At 43.9% G+C, this 27,178-nt stretch overlaps 1 protein-coding gene across 2 annotated transcripts in view; it reads left to right on the top strand.

Annotated features, from left to right (window-relative positions):
• The window catches only part of ctdnep1 (CTD nuclear envelope phosphatase 1), a 46,577-nt gene extending 20,530 nt beyond the window's left edge, over positions 1-26,047 (top strand). Inside the window, exons 6-9 of one of the 2 annotated variants that reach the window (XM_033048494.1) lie at positions 16-132; positions 5,143-5,254; positions 15,467-15,551; positions 25,286-26,047. In XM_033048494.1, the coding sequence (XP_032904385.1) occupies positions 16-132; positions 5,143-5,254; positions 15,467-15,551; positions 25,286-25,346 (375 nt within the window). In that variant the 3' untranslated portion in view covers positions 25,347-26,047. The remainder of the gene's footprint in view (positions 1-15; positions 133-5,142; positions 5,255-15,466; positions 15,552-25,285) is intronic. The other variant, XM_033048495.1, reaches the window with a different exon arrangement.
• Positions 26,048-27,178: the final 1,131 nt, after the last annotated feature.

Genomic DNA, 27,178 nt, shown 5'->3' with positions numbered 1-27,178 from the left:
TATTTTCTTTACCAGGCCAGCCAGTGGTATGAGTTAGTGATTTTCACTGCTAGTATGGAGATTTATGGTGCAGCTGTAGCAGACAAACTAGACAACAACAAGAAGATATTAAACCGTCGCTACTACAGACAGGTACGGAACAGCACAGCCTCCATAACAACGTAGAAAGTAAGGATACGTCAGAAATATTTTCTTGCCTAACGTATTGCTCTTGTGTGTGGTCTATTTTCCTGTGCATATGGTTTTCTCTTTAAAACTAGATATCATCTCCCTTTTATTTTTACTCATTCATTCAAATTATTGTTAGTGGCATTGTTTAGGCATTTGTTTCTAGTGCTGAAAATACTCAAAAATGAATTGGGATGTGGATAATTTTTGAATCAGTAACTAGTGAGGTGCCACAAGGATTAATGTTAGGGCCTTGACTATTTATAATTCATATTAATGACTTCCATGAAGGGACTGAGCGCATCATAGTAGGGTTTGCTTATGATACAAAGGTAGGTGTGTTAGCAAGTGTTGTGGCGGGTGCATAGTGTCTGCAAAGGAATGTAGATAGGTTAAGTGAATAATCAAGATAATGGCAGATCCCGTGTAGTGCAGGAAATGTGAGGTGATCCACTTTGGTGGAAGAATGAAGCAACAAATTATTTGAAAAATGTGAGACGACAAAATGCTGAAGTTCAAAGGGATGGAGAAGTTACACAAAGTACAATGAGTTGGCATGCAGGTACAGCAAGGAAGGTGAATGTAATATTGATTTTTATTACCAAAAGTAAGGCCAATAAACATGGGGAAACTTTGGTGCAAATTTACAGGGCATTTGGGACTGGTAATACTGTAATAGTTTTGGATCTGTATTTGGATTTAAGGAAGAATGTGCTTGCATAGGAAATAATGCAGAGAATGTTCATGCCTTGATCCCTCAGATGAAGGGGCCAACGTGTGAATGAAGTTGTCTTATTGAAACACGAGTTGTTGCGTTTTGAGTATGATGGAAGACAGGAGGCATAGTTTCAGAGTAAGGGGTTGTCCACCATAGGAGTGTCATAGTCACGTAGCACAGAAACGGGCTCCTCAGCCATGTCAGCCAAGATATCCCATTTGTTCACATATGACCAATATCCCTCTAAAGCTTTCCTACCCACGTACTTGTCCAAATGTCTTTTTAAATGGTATTGTATCTGCCTTAACTACTTCCAATGGCAACTGGTGCATATACCCACCACCCTCTGAAAAGTTGCCCCATGGGTCCTATTGGTTCTTTTCCCCCTCAAGATTGTGTACATTCATCCTATCAATGCCCCTCATGGGTTTATGCACCTCTATAAGATCACTCAGCCTCCTGCACTCTAAGGAATAAAGTCCAAGCCTGCCCAACCTCCCCCTATAGCCCAGGTCTTCAAATCCTGGCAACATCCTCATAAATCTTCTCTGCAATATGTCCACCTTAATGGCATCTTTCCTACAGTAGGGTGACCAAAACTGAACCCAATACTCCCAGTGTGGTCTCATCAGTTAGTTTAGTTTTGTCACGTGTACCGAGGTGCAGTGAAAAGCTTTTGAGTGTTAACCAATCAGCAAAAAGACAATACATGATTACAATCGAGCTATTTACAGTGTATAGATACAGGATCAGGAAATAATGTTTGGTGCAAGGTAAAGCCAATAAAGTCTGATCAAAGATAGTCTGATGTTTCACCAATTAAGTAGTTCACGACTGCTCTCTGGTCGTGATGGGATGATTCAGTTGCCTGATAACAGATGTAAAGAAACTGTCCCTGAATCAAAATATGTGCATTTTCACACTTCAATACCTTTAGCCCGATGGGAGAGAGGAGAAGAGGTGGCCAGGATGTGACTTGCCCTTGATTATGTTGCTGGCCTTGCCGAGGCAGGGTGAGGCAGAAATTGAGTCAACGGAAGGGAGGTTGGTTTGTGTGATGATCTGGGCTGCGCCAACAATTTGCTGCAATTTCTTGCAGAAAGGTTGTTGTCTCGACACCATGACACAAGGTTCTTGATCTCCTTCCTGTACCCGTCTCAACATTATTTGATATCCGGCCCACAATTGATGGACATTGAACATGGGATTTGAGGGGTATGGGGAAAGAACAATAATCTGATGTGGATGCCAAAACTGGATCAGCCATGTCTTATAAAATAAGACGTTACTTTTTCCTGCTTTTTAAAAAAATATTGCTTATTTCAGTACGAAGTTGTGAACATGACAATTTAAGTTTGTATTCCTGGAATAAATAAAACCAATGGAAATCTTTCCCCAGAGGTTTAGTGGGGTCCTCCAGTGACTAACAGAACTGCATTGCCAGTTTGCTCCTCATGTGAACTACTTTGGCTGAATTTGATGAAGATGGCTGTGTGAATCAGATTTAAGCAGATTTAATGAATCTGGACTCCCAAGGGTTAAATTAAGAGGAACAATCGTGCAATCTTCAGCATTCTCCATAATTTGTGTCAAGAGTAGCTTTAATCTAAATGTTCAACAGATCAAGGAAAAAAAATATTTTTTCTATTTACATTTGGAAAATCTAGGACTATAGACATTACCTGAAAACTAGAGATAGTCTTTTCAGGAATGAAGGTAGGAAATGTCAGTATACTGGTTTGTAGCGTTGCTTCCTTTGCAGGAGCTACAGATATATTGTAACCAAGGTTTTTGTACAGCTGCAGCATATTTTTGTGTTCTATTGGATATAAAGTAACATTCCATTAGCATTTTGTGTACCTGTCCTTTTTTCAAGTGGGAGGTGTTAATGTAAAATTGAGGACATTTGGAACATTGTGGCATTTGACATTGAGTTAATTGTTAATTTAAAACAGTTTTCCTAAAGAATTATTAAGGGACTGGTGCACAACTTCTGTTTGGCCCAGTGACAGGGCTAGATTATCAGCCTAAATTCCCTCTAATGTCTGTAACCTTGTGAAAGGGGTAACTAATGTTAAGTCACTTTAATACCAAACATTAACAAAGTAATTTCTGTTTGGATTTCTGCTATCAAAAGGCAGTTCTCTGGGGCTGTAGTACATCCAATCTTTTCAAGATATTAATCATGCTGAGCTGCTTCCATTCTGTATGATAAAGCACATTACCATACTTAACATTAATTTCCTCACAAAGACTAACTTGATGTATAATATCGCAAGATATTATGATATTAGCTGTGGATGATGCAATGTTTCCACATGTGCAGTGATAGGAAATGAGTTTTACCACTGCTTTGCCCAAATCAATATAGAATGGGGGTCCATTATGCTCTCCTGTAATTGAAAATATTGAAACGCTAATTATATTGAAATGCCATCTTTTTCCATGCCTTTTTTTCCCCCATGAAATTATGCCAGTCTCACTGGTTTGTTGTATCTGCCTTCCATTTTTCATGCCAGGTTACCTCCCAGATCTGATACAGGGCAATTCAAAGTGATTTTCTAAACATTGGGAGCTTCAGTAGGATGGTTTTTGCATGATGTTTACAAGACAAAAATCAGAAAATCTGCCAACGTGTTGAGAATGAACATAGTAATTTTGTACTTTGCCTCTGACAAATTTTTTATTTATTTCTCCTTTTGCTGGACATATGATATCTTCTAAGACCTGCAACATTTTGTTTTTTTCAGCTATGCTGTGAACTAGTTAAAATGTTGTAGTACTTCAATCATTGGCACTGCAGATTTTACTGGTAGATTAAACCTATCCTAAAGTAAAACATTCCGCTGTCCAGTTGGATCTGCTGAAAGAAATGAAGAACATTTTGATTCAATTACTTCACCAGGACTGAGACTAGTAAGTGGTGTTTTAAGTGTAGATTAAAAGAGGCGGGTAAAATAAATGAAAGAGTAGATCTGTGATAGGGTGGAGGGGAGAGTGATGATATTGCTGGCGCGAGCTGAGTGGTTAGTAAATTATATGCAGAGGTGCACTTGTGCTCATTGCCTCTCATGCAGTACTGCTATCTCCCAGTTTTGTGTTTTTGTTTGCACTTTCTGGGAACTCTGAATATGAGAATAAATCAAGTTGGGGTGTACAATAATGCATTAAGTTTAGTCCCAGTTTGTAATCTTATGTTTGGTCCTCGTATGTAATCAACAACACCAAATGAAAACACCATTATCCTCGTCTACTGTAGGTCATCTTTTTGATACATCGTTCAGCTGACAATCGGCAGTCATCTCATCGCCCACGTCTTAACTCTCTCAGCCGCCTCTAGTTATTCACAGCTTGCTTTGGATTGCATCATTTCTGCTCCATGTGTATGCATGGGCCATGTACTCCAATATGAGCCAAATGTTTCAGCATTGAGATCTTGGCAAAATAATAACTTCCTGGGATTACAACAGCAGCTGCTCAGAGTATGTAGAGAGTTTAGCATCCAAACTAGTCCAACTATGACAGACCTTCCAACGGAGGGGAAATAGACAATATGTGCAGGAGTAGGCCATTCGGCCCTTCGAGCCAGCACCGCCATTCAATGTGATCATGGCTGATCATCCTCAATCAGTACCCCGTTCCTGCCTTCTCCCCATATCCCCTGACTCCGCTATTTTTAAGAGCCCTATCTAGCTCCTTTCTGGAAACGTTCTATCTTTCTATCTAGAAACTTTCACAACCAACTCGTCTCGCTATTTAAACCGTAACACAGGTGGCACAGCTGAATCACGTGGCAGGAACATCAGCAACTTTTTCAGAGAGAACTTTTAGCTAAACCTTTATTGTGTTTCTTCAATGCTGAAATTGATTTAATTGGCCATTATAACAGGAAACGTGACCTTATTTGAGCTTTCCCGCTTTGGAGCCTTTGGCTTGGACCAGTGGTTTTTCTATTATAGATCTTTGTAATAAAAGTTATGGGTCAAAGGTGGGTACATGGAGGAGAGTTACAGACCCATCAATGCTCTAATTGAATAGCATAACACAGTTAAGGGCTTTGCTACACATCCCTGTTTCATTGTAAATAATGCTCCCTGAGTGAGTATCAAATAGTGTCAGCCGAGCCAGTGCAAGGCCTGTTAACTTGAGTGAAAGTAAATTGGTTAAAAAGCTGTCAAACGAAAATGACGTTTGTTTTTTTGTTAATTAATGATAAGTGCAACCTGATACCTTACTGAAATCCTTTTTTTCCTCAGCATTGTACACTTGAATTGGGCAGCTATGTGAAAGATCTTGCAGCCATTCACAATGACCTCTCCAGCATTGTAATATTAGATAATTCGCCAAGTGCGTACAGGAGTCACCCAGGTAAGATTGTTACTTTTTAATTCTTCAGTAATTTTTAGCTTCTCCTGTTGAGCTCTTGTTGTTTGTGGGATTTCCATGAAATGAATCACTGGGGATATAATATTTTAAAAGTGCAAATCGCGCAGTAACTTAAGATGTGGTGTAGAATCTACTCTAGCTGTACTACGTTTGATATTATGGCAACATGTCTTCATTCTATATGATGGTAGACCAAAATGCTGGAGAAACTCAGCGGGTGAGGCAGCATCTATGAAGAGAAGGAATAGGCAACGTTTCGGGTCGAGACCCTTCTTCAGACTGATGAAAGGTCTCGACCTGAAGCCGCCTATTCCTTCTCTCCATAAATGCTGCCTCACCCGCTGAGTTTCTCCAGCAATTTTGTCTACCTTCGATTTTTCCAACATCTGCAGCTCTTTCTTAGTCATTCTATATGATGTTCACTTCTGGTAAAATGCCAGGATGAGACTTGGTGGACAGGTTGCACAAACTTGATTCCCATTCCTTTAAGTACAAGAAGTGCGGCAATTGAAGTTTTTGAAATATTAAAAGGATTTTACGGGTTTGATACAGGAAAGAACAAATTAATTGTATAGGATAGTAAAATGGGCAATGAAAACCAGAGTCTGTCAGGAAGTCAAGTCAAGACAGTTTATTGTTATGTGTCCCAGATAGGACAATGAAATTCTTGCATGCAATAGGCTGTTATAGTTCAGAGTTTGTTTGAAGGTGTGTTTAACAGTGATGGCTGTAGGGAAGAAGCTGTTCCTGAACCTGGATGGTGCAGATTTCAGGCTCCTGCACCTTCTACCTGAAGGCAGCGGAGAGATGAGTGTGTGGCCAGGATGATGTGGGTCCTTGATGATGTTGGCAGCCTTTTTGAGGCAACGACTGCGATAGATCCCCTCGATGGTATGGAGGTCAGAGCCAATGATGGACTGGGTAGTGTTTACAACTTTTTGCAGCCTTTTCCGCTCATGGATGCTCAAGTTGCCGAACCAAGCCATGATGCAACATGCTCTTTGCTGTGCACCTGTAGAAGTTCGAAGGAGTCCTCCTTGACATACCGACTCTCCGTAATCTTCTCGGGAAGTAGAGGGACTGCCGACAGGTCTGCCGACTTTCGACAATACCGCCAGCGGGCTGGCTACCGAAGCTGAAGGGAGGAATGTGCACACATTCTCGCTGTCCGAGCACGACGTGAGGAGGGCTCTGACACGGGTGAACACGACAAAAGCTGCAGGCCCCGATGGCATCTCGGGGCGAGTACTCAAGTCCTGTGCTACGCAGCTAGCTCCAGTGCTCACTACATTATTCAACCTCTCCCTGGACAAGTCCGTGGTCCCTGCCTGCTTCAAAAAATCCATAATTGTACCGGTACCAAAAAATGCCTCCCCAGCCTGCCTGAATGACTACCGTCCGGTGGCCCTTACCTCGGTAGTCATGAAATGCTTTGAGAGGCTGGTGAAGAAACACATCTGCGCCTTCCTCCCTCGGAACATGGACCCGTTGCAGTTCGCATACCGTCCGAACAGATCCACGGACGATGCGGTCTCCCAGGTCTTGCACACCGCTCTCTCCCATCTGGACAGCCAGAAGGGGGGCTACGTGAGGATGTTGTTCATAGACTACAGTTCAGCCTTCAACACGATAGTCCCCACCAGACTGGCCGGGAAGCTAATGGAATTGGGGCTCAACACCTTCCTGTGTGCCTGGGTCCTGGACTTTCTCACTGCCAGGCCCCAGGTAGTCAAGATGGGAGGGAATACATCGAAGTCCCTCACCCTGAGCACAGGATCGCCCCAGGGTTGCCTCCTCAGCCCCCTATTGTACTCCCTGTACACACATGACTGTGTGGCTAGGTTCAGCTCCAACTCAATAATTAAGTTTGCTGATGACACTGTGGTGGTGGGCCTGATCTCAGACAACGACGAGAAGGCCTACCGGGAGGAGGTGGCTGGTCTAGCACTCTGGTGCCAGGATAACAGCCTCCTCTTGAACATCAAAAAAACGAAGGAGCTGATCATGGACTTTAGGAGGGCACATCATCCGAGGACGTACACTCCATTGAGGATAAATGGGGATCCTGTGGATAGGGTGAACTGTTTTAAATATCTGGGAGTCCACATCTCCGAGGATATGACATGGGCATCACACGCCTCAGCACTCGTGAGTAAGGCAAGGCAGCGCCTTTACCACCTCAGGCAATTAAGGAAATTCAGAGTGTCCCCGAGGATCCTCCAGTGCTTCTACGCAGCGCAAAGCATCTTGTCCGGGAACATTACCATCTGGTTTGGGAATTGCTCTGCCAAGGACAAGAAGGCTCTGCAGAGAGTAGTGCGTTCGGCCGAACGCACTATGGGAACTTCACTTGCCCCCCTGCAAGAACTATACATCAGGAGGTGCAACTCCAGAGCCAACAATATCATGAGAGACCCCTTCCACCCCTGCAACGAACTGTTCCAGCTGCTACGGTCAGGCAAACGCCTCCGTTGCCATGCGGTGAGAACGGAGAGGTTGAGAAGGAGTTTCTTCCCAGAGGCCATTCGGACTGTAAACGCCTATCTCACCAGGGACTAACTCTACTGAATGTTTTTCCTTCCATTATTTATTATGTAAAAGAATATGTGTGTTATGATTGTGTTTATAGGTTGTTTGGTTGTTTGTCTTTTGCACAAAAGTCCGCGAGCATTGCCACTTTCATTTCACTGCACATCTCGTATGTGTATGTGACAAATAAACTTGACTTGACTTAACTTGATGTGCTTTCTTTATAATTGCATCAGTGTGCTGGGACCAGGAGAGATCCTCGGAAATATGCACAACCAGGAATTTGAAGTTCTTGACCCTTTCAACCATCGACCCTTTGATATAAATGGGACTGTGGGTCCCCGTCCTACCCCTTCCGAAGTCCACAATCAGTTCCTTGGTTTTGCTGGTGTTAAGAGCCAGGTTATTATGCTGGCACCATTTGGTCAATCGATCGATCTCACTTCTATATTCTAGTTCGTCCCCATCAGTGATACGTCTGACAACAGTGGTGTCGTTGATGAACCTGATGATGGAGTTCGCACTATGACCGGCTACGCAATCATGAGTATAGAGTGAGTACAGCAGGGGGCTGAGCACGCAGCCTTGAGGTGCTCCCGTGCTGATTGTTATCGAGGATGACACATTTCCACCAATACGGACAGACTGTGGTCTGGGAATGAGGAAGTCGAGGATCCAATTGCAAAGGGATGCGCAGAGACCCAGATCTGAGAGCTTGGTAAACAGCTTGGAGGGGGTGATATTAAATGCCGAGCTGTATTCAATGAATAACAGCCTGACATATGTTTTTGTTGTCCAAGTGGTCCAGAGCAGAGTGGAGAGACAGTGAGATCACATCCACCGTTGATCTGTTGTGGCGGTAAGCGAGCTGCAGTGGGTCCAGGTTTTTGCCGAGGTAGGAATTGATTTGCACCATGATCATCCTCTCAAAGCACTTCATCACCACAGACGTTAGTGCCATTGGTCGATAGTCATTGAGGCACGTCACCTTGCTCTTCTTGATGCCTTTTTAAAGCAGGTGGGAACCTCAGACCTTAGAAGTGAGAGGTTGAAAATCTCCGTAAAAACTCCAGCCAGTTGGTCCGCACAGGTTTTTAAAACACGCCCGGGTATACCATCAGGTCCAGGCGCTTTCCGAGGGTTCACCCCTCTAAAGGATCTTCTGACGTCGGCCTCTGTGACTGACTGAAATACCATCACGGCGAATGGGGGCTGGGGAAGGCACATCAGTGTTCTCCCTATCAAAGCGTGCGTAGAACGCATTGAGCTCATCATGGAGTGATGCTTTGCTGACATTTGAGCTGCCTCCTGATTTCACCTTGTAGGAGGTGATTGCATTCAAGCCCCGCCACTGTTGCCGAACATCCGTCTCATCCTCCAGCTTGTAGCAGAAGTCCCTTTTGGCCTTTATGATGGCCTTACCAAGTTTATATCTGGACTTCTTGTAGACCTCTATCTCCATACCTGAATGCCCGGGATCTGGTCTTCAGAAGAATGCGGATCTCATGGTTCGTCCAAGGCTTCTGGTTAGGAAACACTCGGAAGGTTTTTGTTGGGATGCAGTCGTCTACACATTTCTTTATGAAGTCTGTAGCGACTGTGGCATATTCATTCAGGTCCGTTGCCGAGTCCCTGAACATTGCCCAGTCTACCGACTCCAAACAGTCCTGGAGTTGTTCCTCTGCCCCCCCCCCCCCCCCCCCCCCCCCACCCGACCAGCTCTGTACAGTCCTCACCTCTGGGGGCGAGGACTGTACGAATATACCTCAAATCAGAATATACCTCAAATCAAAAGAACTGGGAGAATGGTGCAAAGATAGTGCTAAAGTTCTTTCTCTGAATGCATATGTGACTTATTACAATACTGCACACAAAAATGTGACATGGGGTCAAATTTCAAATTCCTTCAAAAAAGTTGACAAGAGCTTTATTGGGTTCATGACGAACCTAGTATCAACAACAAATATAAGAAAAGATAGCATATTGAATGAAAGTTTCTAAAAATGGCATCAGAATACACAAGTACATTTTGTGTAATAGTTGGCACAGTAAGTGCACGTATTTCTTATTCCTTTCTATGTTTATGAATACCACATGGAACAATAAAATTGCAAACACCGTTTCCACTTCATTCACCTGATCATGTAGTAGAATACTGCATCCATCTGAGTGGACCCGCAACGCGCGTTACACAAACGTTTGTTGCAGTGGACGCAAATGTTTGGTGTCCCAGAAAACGAACATTACATTATTAGCGAGAACCAAGCATTTTCTGCAATGTGATCTAAACGCTACATTACCTAATGTATTTGAGCTATCGACGGCCGATAATTCGTCAGATCGTTTGATTTGGGCTGATTTTTTTTTTGTAAGTAAAATGTCTCTGTAACGGTCGTTGCGGAACTTCCGGAAGTTGACATGAAGGAATGAAATTAGCGACTTGGTCCGTACGAAAGGTAAACAAGAGACAGTGTGTTGCCAAATTGAAGATTGGCTCAGTTTCTTAATTTTGATGACCGATTTATGTCCAAAAACATTTTGTTCATTGATTTTAAAAAGTCGGAAAATATATCGTAAACGGTCGTTGCGTTTTTGACACCATGATGTTTTTGATATTAAATTGGAAATTAAGAAAAATTATTAACTCGCACAAAGATCGCTACTTCCATAGGATACCTCTTTGGGTGTTTGAAAAGCAGTAGAGGTTTGGAGCCTCCGTGATTTAACTTACGGAGGTTCCGACCCGAATAACGGTCATTATAACAATGGACACCAAGCACAACGACCGTTACGGGATCTTTACTGTACTGTATTATCTTTACGTTGCTGTATTTTTCTCCTGGTATAGATGAAGATATTTCCCATGATCACTATCAAAACATATATGTATGAGGGTCCATATGAACTTTATTTATGAATTAAATATTCATGACTAAATGTGGCAGAGTTTTTAATGTCATACGTTTGGTGTCCAAACTGGTGGAAAAAGGTGTAAATTTATTATGAAAAAAGTTTTTGACTTTCGGTCTTGAAGTTATCTAATTTATATCTGCTATTTATAAGGTTTCACATGATGGGTAGACTTTTGTTAAGAACAGTGTATTGGTGTAAAAAAGTGAGTACTGATCTTGTTCGTCAAAAACTTTCCAGTATTGTAAAAAATCACATATAGGATTTGTGAAAAGATAATAAACTAATGCCATAAATAAGAGTAAATGGGTACAGTATAATAGCCATTATATAGATATAGTTGTAAAGTGTGGAGGGAGAATCTTAGCTCAGAAATCAGATAGAAGATTCGCCGAGTAGAACTAAGAAACAGCCAAGGCAGAAAACATTGATGGGAGTTGTGCATGGCCTTTGCTGCCCCCGTCACGTGCTAATACAGGCTATAGTGCAAGTAAGGAAATCAGAGGTGAAAGTAATGAAGTTAATTCAATAATGATATACTAGGATATAGGTTGGGCAAACAAAATTAGCGGTGAAAATGTGTGGAGGATGGATTGGTTTTGTAATACAGTACATTGAGAAACTATCATGGGAACAAGCTATTTTGGATGTAGTATTGTGTAATGATAGAGAATTAATTGATGACCTGGTAGTTAGATGGCCTTCAGGGAAGGGTAATTATAATGAAGAATTTTACATAAAAATTGAAACTAGTTCAGTTTACTCTGAAACTAAGGGCTTAGTTTTGAATAAAGCAAATTGAAAAACCGTGAGGCGTGAAAAGGTATGGTAGATTGCGAAATTATATTTAAAAGGTCTGACCGTAAATAATGGTCAATCTTCGAAGAATTGTGTGTCGATTGCAAGAAACTTATATCCATTTTTTAACGCAAAAACCAAACGTGTGGTCCAGCTGTGGCTAAGAGAAGAAATTAAAAGTCAATGTTAGATCAAAGGAAGTGGCTTATAATATTCCCACCATAAGTATTAGCCCAAGGATTGGAAACATTTCAGAAAGAAGATCAAAATATTTATACGGAAAAGAAAAGCAGAATATAAAGGCATTTGGAACTACATGTGGAGGATTTTATAACAACAAGTGGAGAGATGGTGGAGGAAAAGCAGAATATAAAGGCATACGGAACTGTTGAGACCCATGGGTAAGGGTGTTTCCGCACTTCCACAGTTTACACTTTTCCCGGAATTATGTTGCTGACAGATCAGGCAACGGCAACAAATCCTCTGAGCCAGAGTCTGCAACCCCGGATGCCACCATGTAGCTAATAGTGTATTGTTTGTTGCAAAGTGTACACATTCAATGACCCATGTAGCTAGTTCGTCAGACATACATGTTTGTCCCACAATCCTGATAAACAATCAACCATACAACTAAGGTACACAAAATTGCTGGGGAAACTCAGCGGGTGCAGCAGCATCTATGGAGCGAAGGAAATAGGCGACGTTTCGGGCCGAAACCCTTCTTCAGACTGTCTGAGTCTGAAGAAGGGTTTCGGCCCGAAACGTCGCCTATTTCCTTCGCTCCATAGATGCTGCTGCACCCGCTGAGTTTCCCCAGCAATTTTGTGTACCTTCGATATTCCAGCATCTGCAGTTCCCTTTTGAACAACCATACAACTAATTGTGCCAATATTTCTACATCTCGTTCAGGGGCATCCTCCTGTAACTTAGTGACGTCTTGGATAGTTGGCATTGGCTTTTCCGAGGGAAACTTGTCTTTATCTACACGTTTAGTCTATCTCATCATTTTATGTACAACCACCCTGCGCTCCCGGGACATTTCTTTAGCTTCTTGGTCAGCATGACGATATCCTGTATCTACTGGGGTCTCACCTTTCGTATCGGCGCTACATTTCATCACAGAAATTTGTTTTGGCAACATAATGGCTTGTAACGGGCCTGATGCCAATTTCTGGTGGGATATCCGAGTTCCTGCGGAAGTCAAGAATCCTCTATTTCTCCACAACTGGCCAAAGTCATGGACCAGTCCAAAGGCATACCTAGAGTCGATGTAAACATTCACCCTTAAATTCTCTCCTACAATACAGGCTCTTATTAAGGCAAACAGTTCTGCTTGTTGGGCAGAGAATGGTGTTTCAAAGGCAGCTGCTTCTATACTACCTCCTGTTTGATCTATAATGGCATATCCAGAAAGCTTTTCTCCTAGGGGTCCGATTGATGCACTCCCATCTACATACAGGGTTAGGTCAGGGTCTGCAATGGGGATATCTATTAAATCTTCCCTAATAGAAGTGTCTTTCTTGATTACAAATAGGTAACCATGCCCTGATTCTATCTGTTCTTCCAGTGGTTTATCGAGAAAGGATGCTGGATTGATGGTAGTGTAGATCGCAGTCAAGATCTGTGTGCAAATGGGATGTCCTCGTGCCACAGGATCAATCTTGGAGGAGCAGTGAGCCGATGTTGGTCGATGTTTGTCTCCATGTTTTTGTGTTAAAACTGCAGTGGAGCAATCAGAGAGGATTGTGCAGTATAATTGAAATGGCTGATCATAAAGTGGCCTTCATAATGCTGGTGCCTACATAGAAACATAAAAAATAGGTGCAGGAGGAGGCCATTCGGCCCTTCAAACCAGCACAGCCATTCATTGTGATCATGGCTGATCGTCCCCTATCAATAACCCGTGCCTGCCTTCTCCCCATATCCCTTGACTCCACTAGCCCCTAGAGCTCGATCAAACTCTCTCTTAAATCCATCCAGTGACTTGGTCTCCACTGCCCTCTGTGGCAGGGAATTCCATAAATTCACAACTCTCTGGGTGAAAACGTTTTTTCTCACCTCAGTCTTAAATGACCTCGCCTTTATTCTCAGACTGTGGCGAATTCACAAATCCCTGAGGCAATCGAGTCCATGTGTACTGTTGTCTGTTGTAGTTGAAGCCGAAGAGGTACTGACTGTGCTGGTGCAGAGGTAGTGAGAAGAAGGCATGTTGTAAGTCCACAATTGAAAAGATCTGTGCCTGTGCTGGAATTTGGGCTGAAATGTGAGCTGGATTAGGCACCAATGCATGAAGTGGTTCTACGATAGGATTAATGGACTGCAAATCCTGAACCAATCTATATTGATCCGGTTTCCCTGCTTTGGGTACTGCGAGGATAGGCGTGTTACAATAAGATTGACATTTAACCAGAATGCCCTGTTCTAGCAATCCTTGAATTAACTGATCAATGCTTGGTATTGCCTGCTGCTTCAGTGGGTACTGTTGTATAGAAGGCAGTGTTACATTTTTCTGGAGAGCTACCTGGATGGGATCAATCTGAAATCCTACCAGATTAGGGTCTTCTGCCCACACCTGTGGGTCCACATACTCTTGTAGCTTACTCCCCAGATGATGGCGTAACTACGTTGTAACCTTCCTTGATGATTGATGAAACTGAACAGAACAATTATTAGGCAGTTCTTGTTCCTGGCTCGCGTTTGAATTTCCCACACTGCCTTTATCTACTGTCTTTTCCGTTGGGTATTCACAACCCGAGTTGCCTTTAGTTGTGTTGTTTGATCTGAGGAGCTAGAATTGTTATTAGAACCAAGGTGTTTGCAGTGGGATCTGTTGAGTTACTAAAATTATGACTGATAAAGATATTAGATAAAGGCAAACTGTTTTTTATGCAAATCCCTGGGATTTTTTCAAGAACCAAAAATGATAGAGTTTTCTTTGAACACAATGAGTGCTTCTTGTTCTGAAGATACTGCTGGGTGTAGTATTGAAGGCAACTTGAATAATGGTTTACAAAAGTGATCTGACTGCGTATATGAAGGGATAGACTTTGGAGGGCCATGGAGAAAGGAGGGGAGTGAGAATAGCATTTGGAGCAGCTAGAGACCCAACAGGCTGAATGGCCTCCTTCCACGCCATAACCATTATGTGTGGAACGACTAATTTACAAGCATTTGCCAATGTATGTGCCCGCTTCCACGATCACAGTTAACCTCGTACTGGAATCTATTGTGTTATGGCATTTTGCAATTAAGCTTGTAACCTGCAAGGAACAAATTGCATTAAACCTTGGCAAGAGAAAACTACCTTTTTGTGAATTGGTAATGTCTGTTGCTATAAATGGCACTTTGGCATTGGTTACAATAAAGTGAATGGAACGTGTATATATGGGTGGGTGGTTGGGGGGGGGGGGTTGCAGGGGTTGTGGAGGGGGAGGGAAGTATATGTAGATGGCAGATCATCTACTGTTCGGAATGAGATAGAGTACCCTGGCCTTTATCCTTTGGGGAAGCTATAAATTCATACGTGATAGGAGCAGAATTAGGCCATTCGGCCCATCAAGTCTACTCTGCCATTCAATTGTGGCTGATCTATCTTTCCCTCTTAACCCCATTCTACTGCCTTCATGACCCTTGACACCCTTGCCAATCAAGAATCTATTTATCTCTGCCTTATAAATGTCCATTGACTTGGCCTCCACAGCCTTCTGTGGCAATGAATTCCTAAGATGCACCACCCTCTGACTAAAGAAATTCCTCCTCATCCTGAAGGAACGTCCTTTAATTCTGAGGCTATGATCTCTGGTCCTAGACGCTCTCACTAGTGGAAACATCCTCTCCACATCCACTCTATCCAGGCCTTTCACTATTTGGTATGTTTCAATGAGGTCCCCCCCTCATTCTTATAAACTCCGGCAAGTAGAGTATATTACACATGTTTGTTTCTCCTCACTCTCACAGATAATGCTATTCCTATCAAATCCTGGTTTAGTGATCCTGGAGATACAGCTTTATTAAATCTTTTACCTATGCTTGATGCATTAAGGTAGGTTGACTGAATTTTGAAATATAGAATGTTTCGATTTTGTTTTGTCAAGCTACCTGCAGTTATTGGAATTTGTGTTTATTTAAAGGGCATTATGGGCCTACATTTGGCCCATATCCTTCTAAACCTATTATATCCATGTACCTGTCAAAATGTCTATTAATCATGATACTACCTGCCTCAACTACTTCTGGCAAATTATTCTATACACCCACCACCCTTTGCATATATATATATTTTTAAAGTTGCCCCTCGGGTTCCTATTAAATTTTTCCCGCCTCACCTTAAACCTATGTCCTCTGGTTCTTGATTCTCCTACTCTGGGTAAAAGACTCTGTGCATTTAATAATAATAATAATACATTTTATTTATGGGCGCCTTTCATGAGTCTCAAGGACACCTTACAAAAATTTAGCAGGTAGAGGAAAAAAATGTAAGGGGAATGAAATAAATAGTGGAGACATGACTAGTACACAAAGTAAAGACAGAATTCAATTCAAAACACAATATGAGGCAATTAATGCACAGATGAAAAGGGAGGGGGACGTGGGGCTAAGGATAGGCAGAGGTGAAGAGATGGGTCTTGAGGCGGGACTGGAAGATGGTGAGGGACACGGAATTGCGGATCAGTTGGGGGAGGGAGTTCCAGAGCCTGGGAGCTGCCCTGGAGAAGGCTCTGTCCCCAAAACTGCGGAGGTTGGACTTGTGGATGGAGAGGAGACCGGCTGATGTGGATCTGAGGGACCGTGAGGGTTGGTAGGGGGAGAGGAGGTCAGTGAGATATGGGGGGGCCAGATTGTGGAGGGCTTTGTAGGTGAGGATAAGGATTTTGTAGGTGATCCGGTGGGAGATGGGAAGCCAGTGAAGTTGTTTGAGGACTGGAGTGATGTGATGCCAGGATTTGGTGTGGGTGATGAGTCGGGCGGCTGCGTTCTGGACCAGTTGGAGTCGGTTGATGTAGGTGGAACTGATGCCAAGGAGAAGTGAGTTGCAATAGTCCAGTCGGAAGGAGATGAAGGCATGGATGAGTCTTTCAGCAGCGGGAGGTGTGAGAGAGGGTCTGAGTTTGGCGATGTTGCGGAGATGAAAGAAGGAGGTTTTAATGACATGGCGGATGTGAGGCTCAAGGGAGAGGGTGGAATCAAAGATCACGCCAAGGTTGCGGGCCTGGGGAGATGGGGAGACAGTGGTGCCGTCGATGGTGAGAGTGGGGTTATTGATTTTGCTGAGTGTGGCTTTGGAGCCTATGAGGAGGAATTCTGTCTTATCGCTGTTGAGTTTGAGGAAGTTATGTTGCATCCAGGTTTTTATAGCTGACAAACAGGAGTTGATATGGGAGAGGGGGGGGTTGTGGGGGGATTTGGTGCCGAGGTAGATCTGGGTGTCATCGGCGTAACAGTGGAAGTCCAGGTTCAAGTGGCGGAGTATCTGACCAAGGGGGAAGGATGTAGATGATGAAGAGGAGGGGGCCGAGTACGGAGCCTTGGGGAACGCCTTGAGTGACTGTGGCTGTAGCAGAGGTGTGGTTGTGGAGAGAGATGAAGTGGGATCTGTTGGAAAGGTAGGAACGGAGCCAGCTGAGTGCAGAGCCTTCAATGCCGGGGTCTTTGAGTCTGGTGAGCAGGATGTTATGGTTCACTGTATCGAAGGCTGCGCTCAGGTCGAGGAGGATGAGGATGTTGAGGGAACCAGTGTCAGCAGAGGTGAGGAGGTCGTTGACTTTGAGGAGAGCAGTTTCTGTGCTATGGAGGGGGCGAAAGCCAGATTGGAGGGGTTCAAGTAGGTTATACGCAAGGAGGTGGGAATGAAGTTGCGACGCAACGATACGCTCCAGGGTTTTTGAAAGAAAGGGGAGGTTTGAGATTGGGCGGTAGTTAATGAGAGAGGAGGGATCAAGACCAGGTTTCTTTAAGATTGGTGTGACAGCAGCAGTTTTGAAAGCGGAGGGGACAATTCCTTGGGACAATGAGGAGTTGAAGAGATTAGTGAGGTAAGGGCAGAGAACGGGGAGGCAGGACTTCAGCAGGGGAGTGGGGAGAGGGTCGAGGGAGCAGGTAGTGGGTTTGGAAGAGCTGATGAGTTTGGAGATTTCAGTAGGGGTGACCAGGTCAAACTGGGAGAGGAAGCAGTGTGGAGGAGGGGTAAGGAGGTCAGTGGAGATGTTGAAAGGAGGGGCCTTGGTAGGTGGTGGAGTAGATGCTGGGGAGTCGGGTACAGGGGATAAAGATTGATAGATGGTGCTGATTTTATCAGCGAAAAAGTGGAGGAATGAGTTGCAGAGATCCGGAGTAGAGGTAGGGAGAGTGTTGGCTCGAGGCTTGAGGAGGTTGCCCACTGTGGAGAAGAGGGTTCTGTGGTTTAGGCAGGGATCAGTGAATATGGAGGAGAGGTAGGCAGATTTTGCAGCAATGAGGGCATCTTTGTAGTCCGTGAGGTGGAGTTTGTAAGCTTCAAGGTGGACTGTGAGAGATGATTTATTTGTGAGTCGTTCAAGTCGGCGACCAGTCTGTTTCAGTTTACGAAGTGCAGGTGTGTACCAGGGTGAAGATGTGTTGAAAGTTACGGTCCTTGTTTTGAGGGGGGCCCATAGTGTTAAGGGAGGTAGACAAGGTGGAGTTGAGATGGTTTGTGAGATCATCAGGTGAGATATGGGTTGAGTCCAGGGGGAGAGTGGTGGAGAGCAGGTCAGAGAGATGGTGGGGATCAATGGATTTTAGATTACGGAAGGTGATTTCTCGGAGGAAGCGGGGGCGAGGTGTCGGAGAAGGGATGGTGAACCGTATAAGCTTATGATCAGAGAGGGGGAAGAGGCATGGATGGAGGTCGAGTACCGGTTGATTTGTGGAGCAGACCAGGTCAAGGATGTGACCTTTGTCATGGGTGGGAAAGGTGACGTGCTGAGTGAGAGAGAAGTTGTCAAGTAAAAAGGCGAATTCAGATGCGAGCTTGCAGGTGGGGGAGTCCATGTGAATATTTAAGTCACCAAGTAGCAGCAGACGTGGGGAGAGGGATGAGGCAAGTGTGAGGAGTTCAGTGAAGTCAGATAGGAAGGAGGGGTTTGGTTTAGGTGGCCGGTAAATGAGGATGACTGTCATGGAGGAAAGGGCTTTGAAGGCGAGGAATTCAAATGATGCTACTGGGGGGAAGGTGAGTTCAGTGATCCGAAAATTTACCCAATCTATTCCGCTCATGATCTTATACACCTCAATAAGACCATCCCTCCTGTGCTCCAAGGAATATAGCCCTAGCCAGCTCAACCTCTCCCTATAGCTCGGATCCTTAAGTCGTTGCAACATCCTTGTAAATCTTCTTTGCACCCTTTCAATTTAATAACATATTTCCTATAACAAGATGACCAAAACTGAACACAATACTTCAAATGTGGCGTTTCCAATTTATTGTACAACTGTACCATAACTTCCCAACTTCTATACTCAATACACTGACTGATAAAGGCCAATGTGCCGAGAGCCTTCTTGACCACCCTATTTACCTGTGAAGCCACTTTCAAGAAACTATGTACCTGCTACTCCAAGATCCCTCTGCTCTACATCACTTCCCAGAACCATGCAATTCACTCTGAAGGTCCTGCCCAGGTTTGACCTCTCAAAATGCAACACCTGTATTAAACTCCATTAAACATTCCTCAGCACACCTGCCCAACTGGTCAGGACCCTGCTGCAATTTTTGAAAACCTCCTTCACTATCTGCGATGCCCCCCACTTTCGTGTCATCTGTAACATGACACAACCCACAAACAGCGAAAGCCCCAACACTGATCCCTGAGGCACCCCATTAGTCACAGGCGTCCAATCCAAAAAACAATCTTCCACCATCATCAACTTCCTTCCATGAAGCCAGTTTTCTATCCAGTCTGCTAGCTCTCCTTGGATTGCATGCGATCTAACCTTCTAGAGCAGCCTACCAGACGGAACTTTATCAAATACCTTGCTGTACTCCATATTGACAATCTACAGCTTGGCCCTTTTTAGTTACCCCATCAAAAAATTCAGTCTGATTCATGAGATGTGATCACCCATGTGCAAAACTCTGCTGACTCTCTCTAATCGGCCCCTGTCTATCCAAATGCATTTATATCTTATTCCCCGGAATACTCTCCAATAACGCCTACCTTAGACGTTAGGCCCACTGATCTATAGTTCCCAGGCTTTTCCTTGCAGCACTTCTTAAATAGGGGCACAACATTAGCCATCCAGTCCTTGGGCATCTCACCCATACCTAATGATGATTTATATATCTCAGCTAGGGTGCCTGCAATCTCTTCTTTGGCTTCCCACAGTGTCCTCGGATATATCTGTTACTGAGTTTATTCCTGCATGTTTTATTTAAACAAAGATTTAATATTTGTAATTTACACTCTTCAGGCATCATCCTGAATCTATAGATGTTTGGAGGATTTTCACCAGAACCTCTAATTCTCCCTTCCCTTAAAAAAGCCACGCTGCAGCCCATCTGGAACTTGTCTTTCCAGTATTTTTATCCCATCGATACATTACAGCTTTTTGTCAAGACTCCTTCAGCATTTTACTTGGTGAAGACTAATGTGAAATGTTCATTTCGTACTTTAGCCATGTCCTTTGCATACATGAACACTTTTTTCCCCTTTGTCTCTGGCCTACTTGTTACCTTCTTTCAGTTCACATACTAATACATTTTAAGGTTTTTTTAGGTTTGTTGCCTGTTTTTGCTCATGCTCTCTCATTTCTTTTTTTTACTTTGCTTCTGAATATTTGGTAATTAATTTAGTTCTCACGTTACTTTTCAATGCAATTTTATTCTCGGCCATTCATAGATTTAGTTTCCCTATCATCGGGGCAATGTGCCAAGCTGAAAAAATGTTCAGTTAATGCCTGCCAAGCTTTGAAGTGTCTTGTCTCATTAAAACTGCCCTTCGTAACTATATCCTTTACCGTAACTGCTCTTAGCCATCATGCTTTGTTAGTTACTCTATCGTAGATGAAATACAAAGTGCTGGGTTAACTGAACGAGTCTGGCAACTTATCTGGAGGATTTGTGTGTGACGTGTTCCGTGTAAGATTCCAGCACATCCAGTTCCTGATTCACAGAGTGATATAGGGTGGAAACAGGCCCTTCGACCCAACTTGCCCACTCCAGACAACATGTCCCAGCTACACTAGTCCCATTTACCTGTGTTTTGGCCCGTATCTTTCCAAACCTGTCCTATCCATTTATCAGTTTAACTGTTTCTTAAATGTTGGGATAGTCCCTGGCTCAACTACCTCCTCTGGCAGCTTGTTCCTTACACCCACCACTCTTTGTATGAAAAAGGTATCCCTCAGATTCCTATTAAATCTTTTCCCCTTTACCTCAAACCCATGTTCTCTTTTCCTCGATTTGCCCACTCTGGGCATGAGACTGTACATCTACCTGATCAATTCCTCTCATGATTTTATACTCCTTTATAATATCGCCCCTCATCCTCGTGCACTCCAAGGAATAGTCCCAGTCTACTCAAGAGCTCAGACCATCTAGTCCTGGCAACATCCTTGTAAATCTTCTCTGTACCCTTTCAAGCTTGACAACATCTTTCCTATAACATGGTGCCCAGAAATGAACACAATATTCTAAATGTGGCATCACCAATGTCTTATACAACTGCAACATGACCTCCCAACTTCTATACCCAATACCAATGACCGATGAGGGCCAATGTGCCAAATTTCTCTTTGACCACCCTATTTACCTGCGACTTCACCTTCAAGGGACCATGCACCTGTACTCCCAGATCCTTATGCTCTACATCACTCCCCAAAGCCCAACCATTCACTGTGTAGGTCCTGCCCATGTTAGACTTTCTAAAATACTGCACATCACATTTCTCTGTATCAAACTCATCAACCATTTCTCAGCCCACCTGGCCAATCGATCAAGTTCCTGCTGCCATTTTTTACAACCATCTGCAAAACCACCTACTTTTGTATCATCTGCAAACTTGCTAATCTTGCCCTGTCTGTTCTCATCCAAATCATTGATATAGATGACAAATAGTAACGAGTCCAGGACCGAACCCTGAAGCACACCGCTAGTCACAGGCCTCCAGTCCAATTACAACTTTCTACCATCACCCTCTGCTTCCTTCCATGAAGCCAATTTTATATCCATTCAACTATCTCCTTGGGTTCCATGCAGTCATACCTTCCAGAGCATACATACCTACCATGCAGAACCATGCTTTGCTTGTCCCTATATACAACATATGCAGCTCTGCCCTCATCGACCTTTCTAGTCACATCTTCAAAAAATTCAACCAGATTTGTAAGACACGACCTCCCACGTACAAAACCATGCTGACTGTCCCTAATCAGTCCTAGTCATATCCTATCCCTCAGAATACTCTCCAGTAACTTTCCGACTACATATGTTAAGCTTACTAGCCTATAGTTCCCAGCATTTTCCCTGCAGCTCTTCTTGAATAGACGCACACCATTTGCCACCCTCCAGTCGTCCGGCACCTCTCCTGTATTTAAAGACGACTCGTAAATTTCAACCAGGGCTCCTGCAGTTTCCTCTTTGGTTTCCTACAATGTCCTTAATACCTCAAAACCAAATCCAGAAATGCTGCTTTGTTGGCCAGAAATTAATCGACGATCTGAACACATTTCAGAGCCTCCTTCCCATTGTTATCTTGCTACTCCCAGTCTACATTTGGATAGTTGAAATCCCCCATTATCAGTACATTATCAGTCTTGTTTGCACTTTCCCTGCAGCCTTCCTCCTTGCTAGTTAGCAGCCTAAGGAGTAGTCGCAGTGATGTGATCAACACCTTTGCTTAATTCTAAACAGATTCTTTATTTCTTCCTATGGCACAGGAGGCGATCATTTGGTCCATCAGGCCCATGCCAGTTCTCAGCAGAGCAATCCTATCAATTCCATTTCCCTGCAGAAATGCAACACATTGTCTTGTGCAGGCTCATCAACTTCCCTTTGATTCTTTTGCCACTTACTTACATGGTCATGGGAAGAGTGTACAAACTCTGCTAATTCTGCAATATTTTCCAGCACTGCAGAATTCTCTACATTCGGTTCTACCATTCCCCATCTTTTCTTCTCTATTGTTCTCAAACATATTGTATTCAAGAATATTTCCTTCTCCTTTTTCAGTCCAGTGCTTTTGTCACAGCTTCATGGTCCTTTTGCTTGCTTGTGCCTGCAGTTCTCCAAACTACAGGTGCACAACCTTTTATCCGAAAGCCTTGGGACCAGACACTGCTCGGATTTTGGAATTTTTCGGATTTCCGAATGGAAGATTTTTAGCGTAGATTAGGTGGGTAGCGCGGGCGGCTTGAAAAGTCTGGAGCGGCTGCCTCCTCCCCGGAGACCGGGGAATCATTGTAAATCATTGCTTAAATGTTAGTCAGTTAGTTTGGAGAGATTTTATGTGGTGGGGGGGGGGTGAAGGGGGAAACTTTAATTCTTAGTCCCCTACCTGGTCGGAGAGGCGGGGAGCGGGCAATGCCTTACCGGTCGCCGTGCAGTAAGCTCCGGAGCGCTGTGGCTGCCGACTCCCAACATCGCGGAGCTGAGTCTGCGGGCGTCCGGCCGCGGGCGGCGCCGGTTGGAGTTCTGACCCCGGCAACTCTACCCCTGGCTGTGCGGCGCTCCTAATCCAGCGCCGCCCGCGGCCGGACGCCCGCAGCCCCAGCTCCGCGATGTTAGGAGTCGGCGGCGTCGCAGCGCTGGGATACCAGCGGGGAGCGGGCAATGCCTTACCTGGGTCGCCGTGCGGTAAGCTCCAGAGCGCTGTGGCCGCCGACACACAACATCGCGGAGCTGGGGCTGCGGGCGTCCGGCCGCGGGCGGCGCTGGATTTGGAGCGCCGTGCAGCCAGGGGTAGAGTTGCCGGGGTCGGAGCTACAACAGGCGCCGCCCGCGGCCGGACGCCCGCAGCCCCAGCTCCGCGATGTTGGGAGTCGGCGGCCACAGCGCTCCGGAGCTTACTGCACGGCGACCCGGTAAGGCATTGCCCGCTCCCCGCCTCTCCAACCAGGTAGGGGACTAAGAATTAAAGTTTCCCCCTTCACATAAAAGCCCTCCAAACTAACTGACTAACATTTAAGCAATGATTTACAGATGTTTAAGTGTCTCCCCGGTCTCCGGGAGGTGGCAGCCGCTACAGTAGTACAGACCTGGGTTGACCGTGGGTCGTTTCGGGTCAAGTTTGGCGCCAAACGCGAGCTTTGGTGTGCAGACGACATCCTGGGAAAAATGTCCGGTTTTCGGAGCTTTTCGGTTTCCGGAACTCCGCATAAAAGGTTGTGCACCTGTACTCAGATTCATGGAGCATGGATGTTATCGAATCTTAGACTTTGGAATCTTTTTACCTAGCTCTGTCCGAAACCTCCATCATCTGGTTCTATATATGTCTCCCAATCTTTTTTGAACTTGATTTTTATTTTTCGTCACTACCTCTCTGGGCCAACTTATTAAACTAGTTTAGTTCTCCCCCAAAGCGCCAACATATCGTATGAAAACATTGATCTTATCTCTGTCAGGTTTTGTCCTGAGCAGCTCCCAAGAATCTAATGCATTCTAGCTGTGCAGGCTGTTATCTACTATTTCTGTTTCACTAGTGTGTGTGGTACATGGAATAATCAAGAGTTTACTAACTTATTGAGGTCTCTTTCCTTTGCTGCTGCTTACTACTAGTACTGTTGCAGCTGTGACCTTTGCCTACTCACTCTCCACATCCAGACTTTATGCCACTGCTCTATCCTCAACTCTGGGATCAGGGAGACATTACAGCATCCTACAACCATAAACTACCTGCCTTTGGGTGAACATCTCCTTAAACAATGCTCAGCCATATAGACGCCAGCTGCTGTTTCATCGTCAAAACCTAGAACTCTGGCTCTTCCAGTTGACAACCTGTTCCTGTGGTTGTCTAGGACGGGGGTGCAGAATATGGGCTTCATGGGTCAGAGGTCTTCTTCCTTCCCCCTTGCCTTCCACCTACAAGTTTTCATCTCTGGCCTTTATCCAACCATCTGCCTATCAAACCCCCCTTCACATCTGTCTTTGTCTTGTCCCTTCCTCTCTTCCCATCTATCCATGTTCTCCAGAAATTCTGCCTGACCCACTGAGTTACTACAATGGTGCTGATATTGTTACATGTGAAGTTATTGTTCTTACAAACGGTTCTATGGAGAATTTCCATACCTCTAATCCTCTATTTGCAAGTGTCCAGAAATGGTCTACAGCGCCCACATGCTAGAGGCACCATTGTTCCAGGCAAGTCCCAGTTTGTTGCCACCTTCAGCCATCTCCTTCATTGGATGTGTCGTGACTCTCCTTGCCTCCCACAGCCGACCACGATGGTGCGGTATCCCTCTCCCTCTCTTACCCACCTTGCTTCTCGCTCCCTCCTCCTGGTCTATTGTTTGGGGATAAGAAGGGGCCGGCTCGGTTGTTTCATCCTCATAACCTAGATGTTGGCTCTTCTCCTGGCTCCCCTTCCAGGCCGAGGGTCCCCAGGGTCCAACGAGCTTGGCGACTTCCTCGTGTAGGCCGCAATCCTCCAGGGAGGACGGGCTTGACGAGCTCACCCTGAAGCTGGTTTACAACAAAATGCTGGAGTGACTCAGCGGGTCAGACAGCATTTGCAGACGGAATGTAGAGGTGATGTATAGTTTCCTTGCTCTGTTTAAACCAAATGCTTTTTTAACTTTTAATTTTTCTTTCTTGCAACTTTTCAGGTTCACATCAGATGTCCGGTCGGTCCTCAGTCGGAACTTGCACCAACACAGACTATGGTGATGTTGAAATAGGCTTTTCCTAATGGTCTCCTGTAGGCATTTCTTGTCATGCCCTCCTATACTTTGAACATTGTAAAAACTGAACTTCAGGGAGGGGATCTGAGTGTGCATGAAGTGACACAAGCTCAGTGGAACAATCAAGACAATCTGGTTCACCTGTAGATCTATGTGTGAATTTTACACTTGTTGGATACAATGGTGCATCATGTGATATATTATCTTTTTGTTTATACAATCAGTTTTGAGCTCTGGTTGCCTGAGATTGTGTCTTTTTTAAAGACTGTCTGCCTTTAAGATTAGATAATGGGTTTTTTAAACAGAATATAAATGACTTTCACTCCAAAATATAATAATGTGATCAGGCTGCGTCCTGGTGAAAAGGAAGTATTTTCATTGTAAACTACTCCGTCCTTTCTATATGATGCCAATTTTCACTGCTGTTTGACCAGGAAAAGAAATCCCAAGCCTGACCCTGTCAATGGTGCTAAACCACAAACCTAGAACCAGGCTTTGTTTGGAACTGGATTTTTTTTTAAAGATCTGATCCCTAATGTGAATAGTTTGTCAATGCCGTATTTCTCAACAGTATTAATAATTGCATATCAAATGAAGAATAAAATCTCATTTATATTACAATAATGGATGATTTGTATCATATTTATGGCCTGCTAGAGCACAGATTAAATATAATGAATCCTAAAATCTTTTCTAGTAATTACTGGCTATGCTAATTTTCCTGAAAAGTGTAATTGAGGGGATGGAAATTAACAAATGAAGGTAGGATTAATGGTCAATTGACCACAGCTGAACCTCATCTTTGCTTACACAGTGTTGTTTAGTGAGAGAATTTTTAAGTTTAGAAAATAGTTATTCTAACCATTAAGATATGAAATGTTTGTTTGTTGCTGAGATCACATTGTAAATCATTGTACTTCAAGTGGAATTCTGCAGCTGGTGACAACTCTTTTTGTCGGTCAGAAAACTCTAATTTCAGGTAACATTCTACAGTTAGTGTCCATGGTGCGTTTTTAGTAATTGTATAATATCCTTGTTTGTGATTGTTCAAGATCTTCAGTGTCTAATCAGAAAACGTATCTTTTAAATATGATAGTAGATGTATGTAGCAGCGAAACAAACTGCTTCATGCCAGTAAGGACAGGGACCTTATTTAACAGTTAAAGACTGGAATCGGTAATATTTTCACTGCATTCTGATTTAAATCTGGGCATTTTATAAATGCACAGAATTTCCAGTAGCAGAGGTAGCCATTTGATTTTAAATACCTCTGTTAGCAATTGTCCCATATTGACAGTGTTTAACCAAAAGCTGGGTCCAGGCTATTAATCATGGTCTTTTATGGTGGGCTGAATCCAACACAAATGCTGCTATGCACTGACCGGTTTAAAGTCTATGGCCCTTCCTGGTCACTGATGCTAGATATAATGAATCATTTTTTTGCTTGCCCTGTCTGTAAATGGGAGCTTGTAGTATCAGTAAAAGGCATATAATTTGCAACAGGGAATACGTTATTCTAGCAATTCTTGTAAATAAAATGCCACTTTCATAACATGACCAGAAAAATTGGAAAATTAAAATAAAACCAGTGAATAGTGGAAATTCTCAGTAGGTCTGGCCATGTCTGTGGGAAGCGAAAAAGTTAATGTTTCTGGTTAAAGACCCTTCATGAATGAGGCCCATCACAAACTTGAGGAGCAGCATGTCATCTTTTGTTTGGGCCATCTGAGTATTTCCAGCATGTTCTGTTTTTACTTTGGATTTCCAGCATCTGAATTGATTGTTACTCGATTCATTTATAAATCTGGATGTCTTTAA

This window comes from Amblyraja radiata, chromosome 31, assembly GCF_010909765.2.
Source record: "Amblyraja radiata isolate CabotCenter1 chromosome 31, sAmbRad1.1.pri, whole genome shotgun sequence".
NCBI classification, from domain to species: Eukaryota; Metazoa; Chordata; class Chondrichthyes; order Rajiformes; family Rajidae; genus Amblyraja; species Amblyraja radiata.
Note: the sequence above shows the minus strand (reverse complement) of the source record. Positions and strands in the feature narration are given on the sequence as shown.